This window comes from Bicyclus anynana, chromosome 7, assembly GCF_947172395.1.
Source record: "Bicyclus anynana chromosome 7, ilBicAnyn1.1, whole genome shotgun sequence".
In the NCBI taxonomy this organism is placed as follows: Eukaryota; Metazoa; Arthropoda; class Insecta; order Lepidoptera; family Nymphalidae; genus Bicyclus; species Bicyclus anynana.
Window position 1 is genome coordinate 18,489,358 of NC_069089.1, and position 21,576 is coordinate 18,510,933.

A 21,576-nucleotide genomic window follows, 5' to 3' on the forward strand; every position below is an offset into this window, starting at 1 on the left:
CCGTCTAGCCCGCTTGTCTTCCCCACTTACAGAAGAACCTTATTGTTGCTAACTGCATGAGCTACTTTTTGATCATTCGCACCGTGTAACATCTTGTAGAACAAATAACCTAAGTTACCGTATTACGAATTTCATAACATGTGGGATTAAGCTAAATGCAATATATATTTTGAATTTTAATAATAGGATTTATGCTTTTGAAAATGGTTTATCGACGAAACGGTATTAAAATTTTAATTATAAATCAATTTGAATATTATTGATTAAATATAAAACTGTACTGTCCTAAGTTGATAGCAATCGTTCCTAATTATAAATTACGAGTAGTGCCTTGTGGCAAATCAAAGTCAAATTGCAACGTGGTACCTTGTCAAAAATTAAATATCACGTGTCTCAAATGGTGAAGGAAAACATCGTGAGGAAACCTCCACGCCAGAGAATTTCTTAATTCTCTGCGTGTGTGAAAACTGCCAATCCGCATTGGGCCAGCGTGGTGGACTATTGGCCTAACCCCTCTCATTCTGAGAGGAGACTCGAGCTCAGCAGTGAGTCGTATATGGGTTGATAACGAGATCCTTGTCGTAAGTTGCAGCAGCGGCGACGTCGTCGGCGACGCGGCCGAGCGCACAGCACCAATCGTTCCGTCTCATCCGCTAGCGAGCACATTAACAATGTCATTATGTAAATCATCCCGAGCGACTCAATCGGTTCACTTTCAGAGTGAATCGATCTTTTAGTAATCGATTAATCGCTCCACGGGAATCGGAGGGTCACCCGTTTTTGTTATGATGACGATATTTTCAATAATAACAATTGAGTAAAGATTTGTTAATTTAACAATAGATTTGGCAAAAATTCAACTTGAATTGTTCAAAATAGAGTGGTAGAATCACTATTTACTGAGAGACTTGACTTTTACAAAGTGCTGGTACATGAAGTTTGCTAATATGTCAACAAATTAATGTTATATGCGACACTGCCTACTATCGAAGATTTAACATCTACCTACTCGTATGTGCTTAATAATTGTATTTTTGATAGTAAACTATTCAACAACAACATTGTCATTATTTGTTAATTTATCCAAAAGTAAAATAAACTGTGCTAAAAAATACCTACTTTAGGAAATTGACAACTAAAAAAACTGTTTTTCTATTGGAATATATAGAAATGGTAAAATGAAAGTTCTAAAAATGGTTATCTATTGCGTAAAGAAGTAAGTGCAGATAGATAAGCTGCGAGTAACTGAATTATTTTTTTATGAACTCGTATGAAGTATTCGATAGCTACTTGTACCTATATTATAAAATTCCACAGCCAGCCCGGCAGTATTCGGACAGATTAGGCCACAACTACATCGGACAGCGCAGTGGGAACAAGTCAACTCGTTCATTTCGCTAACAATGTCATTATGTAAATCATACTCCATCGACATCGAGAGTGGACCAAGTCGATGTATTCGAATAATGAGCAGTAATCGATTTTGTTTCTACGCTGAATATTAAATCGATATGGTATGTAATTACTGTAGCCGGTAGCGAGATGCGATCTCCGGCAGACGCGGCGGCTGTGGCGCGAGATGCTAATGCAGCGCTGTGACGTAGGCAGGCAGCTACACGTGATGCGCTTTTTCCGGAACCTTTTAACGTCTGTATTGTTTATTAATTGTTCTGCGCGTCTCGACATGACTTTGCCTATCTCTATGCGTGAAATGTATCATGTGTGTTTGTCTTTCTATACCATGTTAGCAATATGACATTGATGTAAACAAAATGCATCAATTATTATGCAGTTTTTTTTGTTTATGTTGTGTAGTTTTAAGCAGGTGTCACGGTATGTTCCGAATGTAACGAGAATGCGTTATTGTATCGTCGGAACGTATAAAGAAATGATCAGATGCATATATTATGTAGGTTCATAAATAGGGTGCATAAATATAGACCTAGGTTCACAAAAACTTATTGTAGGGTTTCGTAATTAAAAATTAAATTTCAAAATTATCTTACTTAGGTAACCTACTCGTACTTACGTAGGTAGCCAAGAAAAGATTTCATATGAACTAACTTTTTTTAAACAACTCTTATTCACTTAAAACAAAACCTATAACATTCGCCTATTGAGAGAACCGATTTGTTACAAAATTCAGTATTACGTAGATACCTATAACCCTATAAGCATATATCATTGTTTTTCTGAATTTCTAAAGGAACCGAACAAAAATTGAAATCTGCAGTAGGTTTAAATACTACAGGCTTGACGACGTGCTGTAAACTTTATTCTAACATCGAACGCTATTTTGCCTTAACTTCCATAGAGTTCAGTCATCGGATATAATATTGGTTTAATTATTATCGTATAACAGGACTTCTACCGCTAAAATTAAGCTTTAAAAATAAAAACTTATAGAGCTTTTTAAATCCATGCAAAGTCAAACTACAAATTGATATAATAATAGAAGCACTGGGTATGTTTTCTTCTCCACGGAACCCTACAGGTAAGTCCGACGATCGCTACTCAGTAATTATGCAAATGACGGAAAACAACAAAAAGTGAAGTATCGCCGTGCACACCAGGCGACGTCACTCTGCGGGGACGAGATCTTTCTTCACTGACGACAATATGTAATCGTCCTTGGCAGTTGGCGGTTGCAAGTCCAGTAGAACCAGCAATCGGCTAGCGGACATTCTGACAAACGACTAGACATCAGATAAGGTGTATATTTTGACAGTCTCGAAGCAAAACGAAAACATCCTACACAATATAAATACGAAAAAAATTCTATTTGTCTGTTACGATAGCCTTTCAGTTCACCATCATCATCATTATCAACCCATATTCGGCTCACTGCTGAGCTCGAGTCACCTCTCAGACTGAGAGCGGTCAAGCTAATATAATTTAATTTATCAATTGATTTTCATGAATTTTGTTAGAAACTTTTTTTGGAAACTTCAGCGTAGAGTTGTCATCAGTTGTTGCGTTAGTTAACATTCAATTTGGAAATGAGTGGAATTGGAAAAGCTCTGCGGAAAATGTTATCTAGATTTTCAACTAAATTAATTTGAGAAAAGTGAATTAGCTTCGTTAGCTACCAAAAGCTAAAGTACTGGAGCAATGCCGCGCTAATACTCAGACGTAGAGATTTCAGCCGCTAGCGCACTGGCGTCATACCTGCTCCTATGCCCAATCAATCATCATTATAGGCCTCCCTTCTTATAAGAAAGAGGATATGGAGCATAGACCCACGATGCTGCATTAACGGACACTATTACATGTTAATGAGTGACATAAATTGACGGCTTAACATGGTCTCCAAGGGACGGGGGTGTAACACCACCAACTTTAAATAAATGCAGCACCTCGTGATACAAAAACACATGGCCTAACCACTGGACCTACGAGACAGTTAGTACCTAAATTACTTTCTAATTAGTCAAGAAAGCATCAAACCCGACAGTTGATCGCTAGGGCCTGCTCCCGGCCGCGCTAGCTCGAGCGCCAGACGCAGACAAATCGCAGGAAGGCCGCGATCGGCGGTCAATCACAATATCCAGTCGGCGCCCCAATTGCTCGCACTAGCAGGAAGCTATTACTGGTTTAATATTTATAAGGCTTCGAGACATCCTGTTGGCTCCGTCGCAGTACCTAGACACACTCGGACATTTACCCAACTAGGTTCTCGAACTTTGTACCTACCGAAACTACAAAATTATGTATGTAGGTAATTCAAGTTTTAGAAATACAAAAGACCTATCAAGTCTTTACGAATAGTTAATCAAGACCTACCTCTACTACGATAACTAAATAATGTTAATTGATATGAATTAATTTTGTCTATGAAAATCTTGGTATAAGTGAGAAACTATTATAATAAAGATTAAGTGATCCATTAAAGCCCCTGTTTGCTGAGTGACAATAATTTGGTACAACATATTCATTGTTTTGAAACTCGCACCGCCATCTAGCGGCGGGCGAGGGAAAGAGCAACTCAGTTAAAAGTTTTCAGGAAATACCAACAAAAATGTCATAAATCAGGGTTCCCAACTTAGGGGTTTTCCCCCCAGATTTAGGGGGCAAATAAGTGAAATGGGATTTTTTTAGGGGTATTTTCAGGGATTTTTTGACTCTTTAATATTTTTAAATTGATGATAATTTTAATATTTCTTTCTTGGCCTAGCGACTTATAACGACATATAATACGTTATTCTATAACCACTCCGAGGCAATTGGAGGCAATTTTCATCGAATAAAAAAAAATGGTAAATTTGTTCATTGTCAACATGTATGATTTCAAAAAATCTGAATCTTCAGATAAAGACGTAGTATTTTGTCTGTATTAAATATAGACTTTTGAAACATATGACAGCATATTATTTCTAAATTATTATGAATTTATATTTTTTAGGGGGACAACTCAATAATTAAGGAGATTTTAGGGGTTTTTGACACCAACTTTAGGGATAAATATTTTGGAGAGTTGGTAACACTGTCATAAATTGGTAATGTGTGGAAAGTGATAGAATGTTAATGTAATAGGTACCATTAATAATTGCTTTATTCAATTTCCAACAAAAAAAATCAGTCTCTTGTTCACATAACATTTTAATATTATAATTAGTGAATGCAAATCTGAAATCGTAATTAGCAAACAGTTTGCACGTTTTCGCCACCTACCTACGAGTTTACCTCATTTAAATAAAAAACTTGCTTAACGTAAAAATAGTTACACCTACCTACTTCTAAATTATTATTAAACTAAAACTGTATATTTAGGCTGAGTTTAGTAACGAACTAATTTTAGCATAGAACAAACGTGTGTACGCAGGGGCGTGCAAAAGGTTTTTAATTAGGGTAGGCACTGTACAAAATGGAAAGCTCCTTCAATAAAATCTTTTAAAATACGAGGGAAAATCACGGCGACCGGACTTTTATTGACTGATCATAGATTGTTTGTTTATTGATAGGTTGTTTACCTTGTTTATATTATAGTGGATATCAGTCCATGGTCTTTTGCAAACACAAGAACCATTTGAGGCTCTAGGGGCTAAAGTAACTTTGCTTTGCAATGTATGTCTGTTAAGAGAAACAGCCTACTACAAGACGTCGTAATATAATATTAGATTAGATAGATTCGTTTTGATAACCCAAGTGTTTTTAGATACTTGTTTGTCAAAATTGTAGTAATCGTATATTTAATTTTACTGAATTAATTTATTAAACGGAGCTAAACCCATTACAAGTCGGTTTTTATTCCAAGTGTAAGTTAGCGTGTAACAGAATAATACCCGTATATGTATGTACACGCAACCGACGCTTGTTCACAATCTGAACACTACGGCACGAGCATCTCCCGGGAATTGTAAACTTTAGCGATTCATTCATTGTTTGAGGCCCTGCGAATTTTTATTTAAACTACTATATACAATTTACATATTAACCAATAATTTCTTTACGTATTTCTTTACTTGGTTTCTTACGTGGTTTCTTTACGTATGTGCTTCATAAGCACGTTAAAGCGTCAGTCCCAGTTAAGGAATTCGATCCCAGAATCCCGGTTTTCATGATCCCAGGGTCGAATCCCCTAACCAGGACTTTTTACCACTGTAAAATCCCGGGATTTAGATTTGTGAATCCCGGCGTTAAAAAAAAGGTTCGGAATCTAATTCCTTAGCCCCGGTTGTTATCTCAACATTTAATGGTAGTGTAGTAGGTAATCATTAAATCAAACACTATTACCCCAAGCCTACCAATCCGCGTTGGAGCAGTATGATGGTTCTAAGTACCAGATCCCCTCCCATGTAAGAAGGAAGGCCTGATTCTGCAGTGGGCGATTAAATGCTGATGATGGTGATGATTTGATTCAGGTAGCTACAAATGAGTGAGCTAGTGAAACTCAGCGCAACACGTTTCAATGGTCAATTGGTACAGTAGACGGAGTAATGATGATCCGATATTGGATGGCAAAGTGACGCGGCCGGGGTCGGAACCCACTGACCCGCCGCTCCTAATTGAGTGCCAATTGAGTCGTCGCGCCGCGGAGCAACACGTTCATGACATTTGGTTTGTGGGCTCTAGCCCGGACAAGATAATCAAATGAGGAATATTTACGTTTTATGAATCAAAATATTTTTATTGTAAAATAAATTAAGTCATATCTGTGGCATAACTTTTTTGTAGGTACCTACCTAAATGGTACTTATCAAGTACCTACATTGATACTGTATATACCTACCTAAACCTCTCATGAAAATCTGATCAGTTTCAGCGATTAGTGTGCAAAAAAGGTAAAGGTTTAATAAATATTTTGATACATATTATTTTACTTCCCTTGTGTGTGTTGTGTTAGATAACATTCAATGTCCAAAAAATCGATAACCCACTACGATCGGTACCTATAGTATAATCAGCAGTCGATTCCGTATCGTGAAATTGCGGATTTAGTTCCATCCCAAATCAAATACTTATTTAAGATTTTGTGTTTGGAAATTCTTAGTTAAAATCAATTGAGAAGCTATCCAGTCCCAAAAGAGTAAAACATTACAGCTAAACATTTAAGCTAACGTTGAGAATCGAACGCAGAACTTCGCAACTTAACCACTCGCTCGCTGCGGCACTGTATGGTAATTTCCATGATGTCATTTTGGAGTCAGCACCGACAGAGCGACGTGCGCTAGTTCCGAACCGGTTCATCCCAATCTGTCTTCTATTATAAAAAAAGTTTAAATAAGTTCCTAACCATAACTAATCGAACATAAAGATATTAAATCCAACAAGATAATAACAAATTCTAGCCCATAAATAACTTTTTACGTCCAAAAAGTTTAGAGATTTGTTTACATTAAAAATATTGGAAAGCACAAAATGGTTTTTCACCGAAGCAAAAATGTATTTGTTGTTTATGTTCACATCGCGTCTAATCCACACGGTCACTACACAGGCGAAGAGTGGCGATTGTTACGAATGCTTAATAAAACTTATAGTTTACATAAATTATCGAGACTAACCGGGACTCATAGCTTCTGGTGCTCCCAGAGCCGGGGATGCTCTCGTGAAAAGAACAATGTCCCAATATCACTGCCACTGGGTATTTTTAAAGGAGAAAAGTCGATCAAAACTAACATAATATTATATATTATGATATGAAGACTATACACCCTTTATCCGCCTCATTGGAGCAGTGTAGTGAACTAGTGGGTCTAGTCTAAGCTGCAGGAAGGAAGGCTCCACTTATAGATAATTTCACAGAACGGAAAACGCTAAAGCTAATTCACAACCCCCAGCAAAAGGAGCTTATAATATTAATCTATCCACCTAGAATTAAATCTTACAGAACTACAAAAACGTCAGAGGTTTTGTCATCCGTCACCATAAAAACAATCTTTAGGTATTTACATTTATAATTATACTTCTCATCAAAAAAATCGAAACAGTCCGCCTGAACCGCACTTCCTTGCGCTCTGTTTCGATTTTTTTGATGAGAAGTACATTTAAAAGATCTTTTGTATGCTCGTATAGTAGGTAGGTACGTATGTCTCTAATGTTTCTTTTTTTTACGTTTCGATTCATTATCTTGAATGTCACGATACCGAAAGAGCATCTCTCCCGGAGCCGGTGTCCTACTCCTAGGTGCGAGTAGGTACCTGCGCGAGTCGGCGGGGCGCGGGGCGAGGGACAGGTACGCGATATTATACATGAGCTGCAGTGGATCGGCTCGAGATAATCAGTCGGCAATTATTCATCGAGCTAATACGTGACGTCAGTGTTTGCCGTGTTGATCCACCGGCCATAACTGTCACGGTGATGTACGGCCGGCGCGAGCTGCCTGCCGAGCGCTGAGCACTGAGCTGTAGGATAACTATTCCTTTATGAAGTACTTCACAGATTTGTCTAATATAACCACAAAACAGGGAGCATCCGTTTCTAGTGCAATACCACTTGCACGTGAAATGGTTGCTAACTGTTTTGTGTAAGCGTGTCTCTTCAAGCAAGATGAGCTTATTTAAGTTCTTTAAACATAGGCCAGATTGCTAGTAACTTAAGATAATTCAAATGAAATGTATAGACCACAATAACTATAATGTTTATGACACTTACATAACATAATGTAAGTAAATACGATAATAATACTTATATTTTTTACAGGTATATTATCCCACGTATACACACCTATACTACATTTGGTATAGGTAACTGTTAAAAGCTACCTAAAAGTTTTTATAAGTATTTTAACTAGGTACCTACTTAAACAAGTTATCGTTAATATGATACCTATTTAAAATATCAATAAAAACGATATTATAATACCTCCCTATACATGTATTAGGCACGAAATCGTATAACTGTATCGAACTATCCCTACTATTACTAACCGATCGACACATTCAGTTATTGTTTAATAATAATAGAGTAGGTAAGACTTTGCTGCTATAATAAAAAGTAGCATTCCTAAACATTCAAAGTAGGCGCCTAACTACCAGATAAAGTCACCTGCAAAAAAGTGTTAGCCGGTTCTGTAGATCCAATGATTATTACCTGTCCGGTATAAACAAACTTTATTATCATTTTCATCACAAACTTCTGACTAATTATACCTAGGTAGTAGATGTTTGTGTAGTGGACCTATTTAGTAGTTAGCTATTTCTAACAGCAAGAATTATATATATTCTAACTATTCATTATCTTGGTTATCTCTCAATTTGAATTACTCATTAAATAAATTGTCAACCAAATTGTGTAACGCAATAGATTGAGAGCTGGCAACAGTCAGACCTACCGCATTGTATGACGGCTGAAAGTTCATCAGCCAATGCTCCTTCCATGGGCAGGTATAAAGTGGCCAAATTAGGAGTTTGGACTGTTTGGACCGTGGCGATAGTGGCTTTGGTTACTACATAACTTTTATTCCAACTCAAATCAAATTTATTTATTTGGCGTACGCGTACGGCGTACTTCGTCCTTAGTTTTCCTTAATTCGAGTATCTTGCAAGTAATGAAGTATGTCTGGGCATCGCAAGCTCCTGGGCCACAATGACGTGTTACAAAAAGTGTTATGATTGTGTTTGTGTCCCGTGCAGACCCCAGACACTTTCTGAGAGCCGATTCTGTTTGAGTCAATTAATTATTAATTAGGTACATTAATGATGTAGAGTGAGTGTGAGGTGTGTAGGTACCTACACTGCGTTCGTTATGATGATACATTATTCATTGTGTAGTGCAGTAGTGCACTTACAGAATCACTCCATCCCAGAGCGTCCTGCAGACTTGACGGTAAACTCGATCGTGAGTGGCTGACGCTGACGCGTGTACTCGATCAGCTCGCCGCAGTGGGCACATGTGGGCGCGTGTAACGTACGCGTGAGAGCGGCTGCAGCAGAGACGGCCCCCATGGAGGCCTTGAACCCGCCGCCGTCGACTGGGACGAGCGCGCACCTCCCTGCCCAATGCCCTCCGACACTGCGCACAACACTCGCACCGCACCACGCAACTCCTCACGCATTATATTTTCGGAAGTCAGTTGTGAAACCAAAGGAACAAAGCAAAAAATATGTTTATAAAATATCATGTCTGAGAGTTTGAGTTTATTAGTAATTTAAGCGGTTTACTAATTTAAGTAAATCCTATCCTACTAATATTTACAAGCGCGAAAGTTTGTATGGATGTTTGTTTGGATGTGTGTTATCCTTTAACGCCGCAACCACTGAACCGATTTGGCTGAAATTTGAATTGGAAATAGATTTTACTCTGGATTAACATAAGGCTACATTTTTCAATTTACAATTTGTGAAAAACTAAATTTCACGCTGTCAAAGTCGAGGGCGTCCGCTAGTCATACGTAGTGTGTCTGGGTTGAACATATAAATTCGTAATGTTTCCTTCATTTTCGTACCGTATAATAAAATGAAGAGATTTCCTAATTAAATTTAAGAAGAACAAACTAAATAGATATACCCATACCTACACTGTACCTACTAGCGTATATCTGTATCTGTCGTGAGAGTCTTCTTCACCGGGAATTCCTCAATTCAAAAGAAATATTTAAAAATTCAAGATATAAATGAAATGCTCTATGATTTCATATAAATGACTATGATTTGTACACACTGATTACGTATGTAGAATTGGATTTAAATCTAAATAGGTGGTAAGTATTCACCGCCGGAATGTAAAGGAATAACTCAATTTGTAGCGGATTCCTGCCGCGGCCGGCGCGACTTTATGCACAGCACAATGGACAATTATAATTACGTACAATAAATAATCGGCTGAGATAAACTATTAGATAAGAACTTAACCAGCAGTTCAACTGTTTACTCGCTCATCATTGTTTTAAACTTGTTTGTTTCATGAACTACTGCGGAAAGTCAAAAGTTCAAATTCGATTCGCGGAAAAGTAGTGAAATGGATTTTTTTTATGAATTAATTTAGAACATTCTAGGTGTTAAAACTTATTTATAAATATCTATCGTCAGTATAGTCCTAGAGAAGAATAATTGTAAGTGGATGGACGTTTTAATAGCAAAATTTCATTAAAAGTTATTCAAAGCTACCAATTATATTATCTATTGCTTATATGTACTAATTAATTAAAACAAATCATAGGTTGGTAGGTAAGTAAAATGATTGCTACACTGTTTTGTTACAATTTTAAAGTACATTAAAGCCTCCTTTCTTTTGTAGTGACTAAAAAAGATATCTCGTAGAGAATGAAGTATTGACTGTTGGGTCTCTCGCCGGTGGCGACGGTAGGTATAATGGTTTAACTCATCTTTATTTAAAAATAAAAAAAAGAATATTTGCCATATCTTTTAAATATGACCAATATTCCCATTTCCCTTCAACTAGTCGGTACGCCAACAGACCAACGGTGGGTACGACAACAGACCAACGGGGCGGGGATCGAACCATCACCCCTCGGTGATCAGTCCGACCGCTCTTACCGTTGAGCTATTGAGGCTCTTGTAGTTTTATGGTAAAAGTAATGAGTACGTTTTGATATTCAGCAGTATTACTTACTACTAGGAAAAATAGCAAAATTTGATATTTAATAAATAGGATTCCATAATGTAGGTAATCAAATGTTTTGAATTCATTTTAAATTAACTCAAACTCACTAAAGCGCTACTTCGAGTCTTCCCCTTTTTTACTTCATGTTTAACAACTTGCTAAGTAGGTACTTAATGTCAATATAATAAAGAAAAATGTAGTACCTAAGTAGATTAACTTTCCGCTTAAGACATGTTTGTTTTAGAAATAGATGTAATGACGGCGACCGACGGAGCCGGAGAGTACCTACACCCGTACGTATGGTGGCACGGCGGACTTGAATAGTTTCATAACTATTTTATTGAAGCTATTTTCTATTTTCTTATCATAATACCTGTACAAAACAAAGAGACAATTATCTACTGCCTTATTAACTAGAATAAAAACCAAGATAAAATATAAATCAAAGCTTGTATTCCGTTTAAACTGTGGTAATAAAGTTTGAACACCTACTCTCCGTAATATCCTTTGGATTTCAACTTATCGATGTTTTCAATAAATAGTTGACCTGGCTTTGAATAATTACGTAATTGTAGCGATGATTATTGAAACTACGAAGTTTCTTGACGGCTCTTCGGTAGGTAAATTGTATTTTACGAACTGATAGTAGGTAGCGTCACTACAAAGATAACTTGTAAAGTAAGCCTTATACTTGTACATATGTTTTCTGTGCCTTATGTAAAAAAACTTAAACCAATGATATTTTATACGATTAGATATGTTACGTGCCTACAAAATCATTGCAAAAAATGATCCGAATTTACCTATTCCACTGAGCGCACATATTCACAATTTTATTATTAATATATTATATACCTACTTACATTATATATTTATGTATTATAGTTTTTACACTTCCTGGAAACACAACTCGACATTGTAAACAATCCTATTTAGGTCTTGTTTGCTTACAATAACTTTCGTTGTTTACTATGCAACTAAATGAAATTGAGACAATTTGGTTGCGTCAGTTTCGACGCGCTAGTGGCAATAGGTATCTAATAGTGTAAAATCTTTGGCTTAAACGAACAAATATTATCTATGATAAAAACTACACTCCGGAACGAACATCAGCGTACTGAACGACATGCTGAAGTTCATATTACCATGTTCATATAGGTATGTTCACACAGGCAAGTCTCAACGCTGTGAATCTAACTTTATCACACAAATGTAATAATATCGAGTCGGACAAATCGTACACGTCCCAAAAAAATTCCACACAACCTGACCTTAACTGTTCACATGCTCAACACCTACGAGGAAAAAAAATCAAAACCTCGTCGGAGATAGGACGCGGCGGGGCGCCGCGCCGCGCACATAAATTGCCCCTCGCAGGCATCGAACCCGCGCCCCTGCACCTGCCTGCCTTACCGCGAACACAGAAAAACTGACGCCGAATCTACAATCCAGTTTACGGTGTTAGTCAGGTGTTTCATAAAAACTTAGCTGTGGCGTTATCGGTTTTAGTTCTTCGCCGAGTGAACGCGACTGTACCAATACAAGGAAAACTATATCTACTTGGTAGAGTTCTGCGAGCACGTGCCTACGCCTGTTGCAGTACATAATGTGAAGAGTTAACTTACACATCAAAGAGATAGATTCATTGAGTTCTACCTAATTATCTAATGTTCAGATTACACAATTAGGTTAGGTATATGTAAATATTGTAATTATGTGAGAATCAAGTTAAAGATGAAAGCACAGCGAGTACTCGAAAGCTCTACATCGTACAAGACCATGGTTCGTAGTCACATCGCATGCAATAACACATTTACTTTACTACTTTCTTTATTTAAAATTATAAATGTTTCCATACATTAGTGTGTGCAGTACACTACTTACTATGTCCAGAACACTATGACAATTGTACGTATAGTACTAAGTAGGCATCGTTCTCTAATCTAATATTTACAACCTACTGATGAATATTCAAATTCCGTTAAGTAATTCAGTGAAGAACAACAATCAGAACAAAATGTTAATTTACAAAACGTCAATGGGCTTATTTAGTATTGTATTACATTACTTATTATAAAATATTAGGGAAAACTAAACTGTAATCGACTTCGAATATCACTTAATCTGATGCTTCCCGGACAAAAAAATCATATGAAATACTATCTATAGAGTTTCACTTTAGAAATGACAAAAATCAAAAAAGCAATATTTTTCCCGGGTTAAGCGAGCACCTAAAAAAATTAAACATCCTGCATAGGATAAGTCACTGTCATTTTCCTTGGGGACACCATCACTGACGGATTTATTAAATAATTGTTATGTCTTATCAATAAAATAAATTAAAAAAAAATAATAATTATTTATTTTAAGCAAGCATTTTTATTTCTCTTGTGAAAAATCTTTACCCTACCCAACTAATTTTGATACATGCCCCCTCCAAGGCACGCTAACCACTGCGATGTACCCATTTGTACTGTACCTACAGCTCATTTGAAATTTGTAGCTAGGTCCTAGTTACCAGGCACATACATTTGAAAAGTTATTCATATTTCTTTCCCTACATTAATACAAGCAACAAGTTTCTGTTTTAAATCATTTGCTGCTATTAAGATGTAGAGTACAATTTGCACCGAATCCAATGGTGTTAGGTAGCTTATCTATGCAAATATAAATTTATTATTTACGAACATGTAAATAAATATATTTGTGTATTGAACTAAATTGAACACACTGTTAGAACTGGTGAACTGTTAAGAATTGGCGACGGTGTAGGTGCGAGGCGTGTGGTGCTGTGGGACATAGGTACAAACATTGTGTACCAACGAATGTTAGTCATGAACGACTCTACCACTCGGGGCAATGATTTTATACTATTAAATACGTTTCGTGTCTACAGAATCAACGCAAAAAGTGTTTCAAACTCAGTTTGTCACTCAGTCAGTCAATTGGGTGACTTTGTTCGCCTCTACTAAATTGATTTACGATTAGCATATTCTTCACTTTAAAAACTATCATCATCCCTTTATGGCAATATATCTATATTACCATAAAGGGATGAGTTACTTTTTTTTTATTTTTATTTAAAGCATTTTATATTCTGTTACGGTCTACCAGTGCATGTAAGTACCTAATACCTATTTAGCTACAGGAACACATTCAAATAAATAAACGTTGAAATAGTTAGACACATCGCCATATTAATAGGAATTAGTTATATTAAAATAACCTACAAACCTAAATTGTATTTTTTTTTAATTAAGTCTTAATATTTCCTACCTCAGACTGAGTAAGATATTAAAACCTATCTACCTAGGTACGACATAAATAGACGTGTAGCAAATGGCGTTTATGTTTTTGTAATTCATGTTATGTTCATGTTTGGCGTTTATGTTTTTTGTATTTTGGAAAATAAGCTGATAAAACCTGAATAAACATACAGCAAAAAGTTAAAATAGTTTTGAAACAAAGCGTCTTCAAGAGCCGTCGGAGCGTGAGGCACAGGCGAGTGGCAACTGCCGGCGCACTGCAACTGCGAGTGGCAACTGCCGGCGCACTGCAACTGCGAGTGGCAACTGCCGGCGCACTGCAACTGCGAGTGGCAACTGCCGGCGCACTGCAACTGCGAGTTGCAACCGATCGCCGCAGTCGTACAAACAAAAGGCGAGAAAAACACCAACGTATATTTTAAGAATGGTTGTTTTTTCCACGTTTCGCAGCGTTTCACTGCTGCGCTACCAGCGACCGCCGCTCTACGCATCATTACACGTTCGGAATGTCATTTGGCCCCGGCCGGTGCCCACACATCGCGCACGGAACGTTTTTGCCCACGATTAGAAGTTACATACGACTGTGTACTTTTCCACGAAAGATATAAACGATTGAAGTACTTCACTCACTGAAATATCATTGAATCGATCAACGCAACTCACCGACTCTGTATCACAAATTATATCTAAATTTAATTTAACGAATGTCTCTCAAAATATCCTTTTCAATAAAAATTGTGGAAAAAGGATAGATTATTATTATTCGAAAACCTTTGTTTTCCATTAAATATTCAAGATGAACCCGGATAAAACTGTATGAAACGACATTGACAGTCACGCGACTCTCTTTCAAATAAATGTCATTCCCATACAATTTTATCTTGACTGAACGTCTGCGAGAATTTTGTCTAGCTCCAGGATCTGGTATCGTTTTGACGTTTCGTTGCAACTGTCTGGAAGCCTGCCGATGAACTAGAAATGCCTTTTCACTTGACAGGAGCGAGTAGATACTCAGTACCAGTACCTACCTACCTGAGTACCTACTAAGTAGGTAGGGCGTTTGTATTTCTATGACCACTAAAGTTGAGTACGTACAGAGCGAGTAGTAATTCACAATCTAAGTTTCAGTCAGTAATTTCGCGCAACATAATCGCTCGTCTCTTGTGTTGCTACTGTCATTTTCTTCGCCGTTGGCGACAGGTGAAACCTATTCGACTCATCAGAGCGGTGCGTCGATAAATAAGCGGTGACATTATCGAGACGCGAGAAAAAGACGCAACAACATGGTCGCGAGAGGCACACGTGGAACCTACGCAAGTAGGTACCTGTACGTGTACATATCCAATGAAAAACTGAAACATCGGTGGACAATAAACAATCAACGCGCAAAAAGCTATATAGGTAGATACCTATTACTAGTGCTGGCAATGAGTCGATAATATTCACGAAGCAACTACCTATTATTTGAATCCATCTACCAACGCATCTCTACGATCACGTTTTAGATTTCAAATTTTGTGGCTTTTTATCACTTATATTATGGTCTAAGATCCGGCGTATAATACATAGCAATATAATATACTTACATTATTTATTAGTTATACCTACTTATGAAAATAAATAAAGACCACTTAATAACAGTTAGATTAAGTATTAAATAGCTTTCATTGGACATACTAAAATAACTAATGATATAAATAATTACTCAGCTATTTAGGTATATCTGGCAACTCCGCGGTTGCAGTATAAAAGCAGGTAACCATTATGTTTTCAATTCTGTTGGGTATATTCTTTTAACTAGTCATGCGATTTTTTTTCATTAACCAATATAAGGAGATAAATTTTAATTTACATAATAATTTTAATTTTAAGTTAAATAATAATCATTTTATACTATCCGGCCGCAATTTCATTAAAATTAATGATATGTGTCGATGTGGATATTTTCTATCTTTTACTTCTTATCTCAAATAAATAACAGATGAGGGTATATATAAGTTTAATTAAGCCGGATCTCGTACTAAAATACCTAGTTAATATCTATTGTATGCATGAATAAATAAAATTGGGAATTAAAATTAATAAATTGATTGGAATTGATATGTACGTAGGTACAGGCAGGCCTTCCTAATTATGTAGGTACTTACATATTAAAAAGTAGATAAATAAATATACCTACAGAAATATAAAGCGAGGCGTTTTAGTTACTACATAGCACAGAATAGAGAATGAATGCTATCTACCTATTAATCTATGGTTTGTAGATAATTGGTTATTATTGTATTACCTACTTACTTAATGATTAAGTTTAGGTATCTTCTACCTACTTCATATGTGTCGATTTAGGTATTTCATATATATATGTCATCTAAGTACGAGTAGTAGATACCTAGTATCTACCATCATTAACCGTGTGAATACGCAACAAAACAGAAACGCTTCAATTTATTTCAGAGAGTGCAAGGCTTTACTGAAAACTAAAACGCCTAACGCCATCTATTGGTTTAGAACAAAGTTCCTTCGTTGTAACATTGCAATGTCGTACGAAATAGAATAATATGAGTTGTGTCTTGTCTAAAATGGCGGTTTCCAGTCTAAGTAGTAATAACTAAACCTATTAATGCAAACAGATTGAAATATAAAAATTCAAAATGTAAACGGTTTTGCCGCAAAACGCTTCAATTTCGAATCTAAATAATTAAAATAATAGATAGGTAGGTATATAATTCTGATAGACAAAATTGTAGTTGTACTAATGTATGTATCTATGTATTGATTTGTAGGTATGTATTGATAAATTACGCTATAGACTTTCATTTGAGAACTAGATTATTAAAAGTGATTAAATTGAATTGAAAAATTGAATGGATGCATCCAGTAAATGTACCTACACTTTTATCATTTATAATTATAGATATCGATATACCTATAAAATATAATATACCTACATAAAAGATTAACTATTAGGTATATGTTTAAAGTAGGATTTATCCTTATTGTTTCAAGATTGCACGAATACCTAAGCGTAAACAAATAAATCAAACTACTGCACGTAGCGTAGGCAGCTATTACCTATTACAAACTGTAATTATTGCCTCTTACGCTTATTTATTTACACCAAAACCTATCAAAACATAGTTATTACTAAACTTCCAGCTATAGGATCTTTACTGTTCACTGACTATTTCGATTTACAGCCGTCGGAAATATTATGAGCCAATGAAAATACCTACAGGTAGGTCCCTACCTACTTCTCATAACAACAATCGCTTTACAGGTATCCCGCTCTTAGGTTAATAGTTACGAGTCGGTAACTCAAGTAAGTTAGAGAATATTCAGTGGACAACCTCATGTCAGAATATGTAACAGTTGTTACGGGTAGGTCCCTATTTTATTCGAATTACACCATCTAGAAAAACAAACTCTTTTTGCGTCGTTCACATGGTGAAATGGATGACCGTTAATTGCCCAAGTACATAAAATTGAAATTATGTGTATTAACTTAAATTATCGTCTAACTACAAGAGACGGATAATGACCAGTTCTAAACGGTGAATTTTAATAAGTCAAGGGAATGTCACAATAAACTTAAAATCTTTTTGTTATCACTCATCAGAAAAGACTAAGTAACCTAAACAAACAACAAAACACCGAATGGTATGTGTAACCAGAACAGTCGAGTACCGTTGCGTTATAACTCAAACTATATGAGAGTAAAAAACAAAATTTAACGTAATTCGAATTAAAGGTCGATTTTTTACGTCGATAAATCAGTTTGCAGCGGTCGCGGGGCGGCGCGACGGACGCGGCAGGTAGCGGCGGAGCGCTGCGCGATAAATAACACAATGATCGATTTGTACACTCAAATATCACTGTTACACGCTGTTTACGATTATAACATTGATCGTTAATAATATTTATTGTGTTCCCGGGAGAAGGCTTCGTGAAATTGATTGCTCTCAAACCTGTTTAGGCTCGCCTACCTAAGTACAATTTAAAAGTATAAACTAACATTGAGTTCGTCCTGTTTCGTCTCTAGCTTCAATCATCATGATTGAAACAGGCGTTAAGGTGCTATTGGTGACGATGAGCCGTAATATAACTTGAAGAAGAAAACATCATTACGATATTATACCTATCTATGTTAGAGCACAATTACTGTTAAAAAATATATAAAAAAACGCTACAAATGTAATGTTGATTTTTCATTGTAAATTAATATGCGTGTAAACTTGCGACTCGGTCGAGGTTCAGAAGAATAGTATTAAATTAAAATTTCCAATTATTTAGATAAATGAATTATTTCAGAAAAACATTTTCTCTATTCTGAGCAAACAAATAAAAAAATTGAAATATTCCCCACATTTAGTTGTAACTTAGAGTTAAGTAATGAATTTAGTAAAAAGTAAATCAAGACTTACGAGACCATTCAAATTTTAACTAAGCATATCTGTAGTAGTAGCAGTAGTGTTCGTAGTCTTTAGAAGCCTAAAATTTTGTATAAAGCATTAGCAAAGCAGTTTAAAACTGATAATAGTTCTATCCGTCGGCTCCTCACTCTGCAAGAAAACCTCTTACTGACATTAGTGAAATCTCCTGTTTTAGAACCACAACTTTGATAAAATCTGTTAGACCAATTTTAAACTACGATTTTCAAATAAGAATATAATTAAATCAGTCGCAATACATTATTAGTTACTTTATATAGTTTTCAATCGAACTGTTAACTGTTATTGTTGAGCCAAATATTTATCGAGACGTTTAGTCAAAAACTTGTAATAAAGTTCCTATTAATAATAATCAACACAACATAATATACTTATTAAACATATTCATTATTAGAAGCTTCGATACCTACTCTATTTTACATGTCAACTATATTGTTAGTGATGTTGATGTGCCAAATGAAATTTTAATGGACTTTTAATGTTCAGTTTCTGTCTTTCAACTTAACGTAGGCGTATTAGGTAAAAAATTACATGTTGGTCATATGTAACTCTGGTTCGAAGGAGAAATTATTGAATACATAAAAAGCTTTGTGCCAAAGTACTTTATCAGATAGTTGGATATTTCTAGAATCTATGTTAGCTGCGACTGATTGATCCGAAAGTCGCAAAGCCGCTAGGGACTTGCGCCTCGACATTCGCACGATGGCCCTAGCTCCGGGATATTCCAATAATACGACCAAATAAAATATTTACTCTGGTTTATTTAAATACTTAGATAATAATATAAAACATTTTAAGACTAATTATTCATTATTTACCTACGAGAGGCTCGCACTACCACTGCCGTCTGTTCCTTATCACCTATTATAGTTTATACAGTTATATACATATCAACTCGTCAACTTCGTTGAGAATAACGAAATAATTACATTTACAACATTGGGTTTGGTTCGAATCGGGCGATCGCCCTGCGCCGCGCGAGACGCGCCGCGCCGCGCACGACACTGCGCGACACGGCGCGACGCGACGCGACACGCCTGCCGTCCGAGCACTGACTACACTAGCACTGACGGCGCCATCTCATAACCGTCTCGGATTCCATATAAAGAACACTTTTATATATGCAGTATATGCATATCGTCATAGACGTAGCAGTAACATTAGTTTATATAAAAAAATACCTATTTATATTAGAATTAAGTACCGAAATTGGCCACAATTACATATAAACGAAAAAAAACAACAAAACAATTATTAAAAACAGGAATAAAACCATTTTGGCATCGTATCTGCTTAATTTTCAATAAATTACCGGAGCGGGCTCGGAGGCGCGCGACCGTCGCGTCGGGCGCGGCGCGTCGCGTGGCGCCGCTCGCTTCGTCTAGCACTTAACATAAGAATTGCACCTATCTCGATCGCATCCTCACTGGCCACGGCAGGCACTCAGTCCGTACGTCTAGCATAAATTCGCTCGTCCTCGCTCGGCGCGGCTACTTACCGGCTCGGCACTCACTACAGTCACTCACTGGAACACCCGCGGGCGGCTAGTGCGGCTCCGCGTAGTACGGCCGCGGCGGCGCCCACGGGGCGAACTGTTAGTGCGCCGCCAGCGTGTGCGCGCCCTGCAGGTGCTGTGCGTGCTGCGCGTGCGGCGCGTGCTGCGGGTGCGGCGCGTGCGCGGGGTGCGGCGGCGACAGCGCCGGCGAGTGCGCGTGCAGCGGCGGCGAGCCGTGCATGTCGTGCGCGTAGTGGCCGTGCATGCCGTCCAGCATGCCGTCGCCGCCCAGCGTGTTGGGCGGCGTCATGCGCTTCTCCTTCTGGCGCCGGTTGCAGAACCACACGCGCACCACCTCCTTCTCCAGCTGCAGCGAGTCGGCCAGCGACGTGATCTCCTGCGCCGACGGCTTGGGCTGCTTGTGGAAGTGCTGCTCCAGCGCGCCCTTCACCGACACCTCGATGGACGTGCGCTTCTTGCGCTTGCGGCCCTGCGCCGCGATCTTGTCGATGCTGGTGGGGCTGCCCGTGGTGGAGTCGGCCTCCTCCAGCCACTTCTGCAGCAGCGGCTTGAGCTTGCACATGTTCTTGAAGCTGAGCTGCAGCGCCTCGAAGCGGCATATGGTGGTCTGCGAGAACACGTTGCCGTACAGCGTGCCCAGCGCCAGCCCCACGTCGGCCTGCGTGAAACCCAGCTTGATGCGGCGCTGCTTGAACTGCTTGGCGAAGGCCTCCAGGTCGTCGCTCGTGGGCGTGTCCTCCTCGGGCCCGTCGCGCTCCAGCGCGTGGTGCGGGTGCAGGTGCGGGCTGGGCGGCACGTCGCGCATGAGGTGCTGGTGGTGCACGGGCACGTAGCCGCCGTGCAGCACGGGCGAGCCCGCGCCGTAGCCCACGGGCGCGTGCCAGCCGTGCTGCAGGTGGCGGTGGTCGTGCGGCGCGGGCGGCGGCTTCACGTCGGGCTGGTGCGCGTGGTGGTGGTGCTGGTGCACGGCCCAGGGGTCGGCGGGCGGCAGCGAGGCCCAGGGGTTGAGCCCCACGGGCGCGCCGGGCGAGGGGCTGCCGCCGTGCAGGTGGTGCGCGTACTTCATGTCGGCCGGCTCGGCGCTGCGCGGCGACGCGGCGTGGTAGCCGCCCGCCAGCAGGTCGAGCTCGCCGCCCGGCATGTACGTGGTCGCCGCCATGGCGCCGTACCTCAGGTCCACGGTGGACGGCGTCTTGCCGCAGAAGGCCGGAGCCTTCGCTTGGCCGCTGCTTCACAAAACTGGCGCGGGGTCGCGCGGCGCTGCGGTAGCGGCGGGGGCCACCTCACATCACAGGCGACAACGAGCGACATGCGCGTGCGTGCGCGGCGGCAGCACGGGTCGGAC

At 38.6% G+C, this 21,576-nt stretch overlaps 3 protein-coding genes across 3 annotated transcripts in view; 1 reads left to right on the top strand and 2 right to left on the bottom strand.

Annotated features, from left to right (window-relative positions):
- LOC112049427 (40S ribosomal protein S4) overlaps positions 1 to 21,576 on the bottom strand; it is a 296,681-nt gene that overhangs the window by 193,425 nt on the left and 81,680 nt on the right. The window lies entirely within an intron of this gene.
- Positions 14,365 to 21,576, top strand: part of LOC112049434 (uncharacterized) — a 99,461-nt gene continuing 92,249 nt past the window's right edge. The window contains exon 1 of the mRNA XM_052882582.1: positions 14,365 to 14,375. The gene's annotated coding sequence lies outside the window, so the exon portion shown is untranslated. The remainder of the gene's footprint in view (positions 14,376 to 21,576) is intronic.
- Positions 19,457 to 21,569, bottom strand: LOC112055872 (silk gland factor 3). Its single transcript, XM_024096159.2, has one exon. It carries the CDS (start codon positions 21,388 to 21,390, stop codon positions 20,311 to 20,313), a length of 1,080 nt encoding a protein of 359 aa, XP_023951927.1. The 5' UTR covers positions 21,391 to 21,569; the 3' UTR covers positions 19,457 to 20,310.

What these genes read in the sequence shown, in the direction of transcription:
- LOC112055872 (XM_024096159.2), bottom strand. Translation starts at nt 21,390, where the DNA reads ATGGCGGCGACCACGTACATGCCGGGCGGCGAGCTCGACCTGCTGGCG.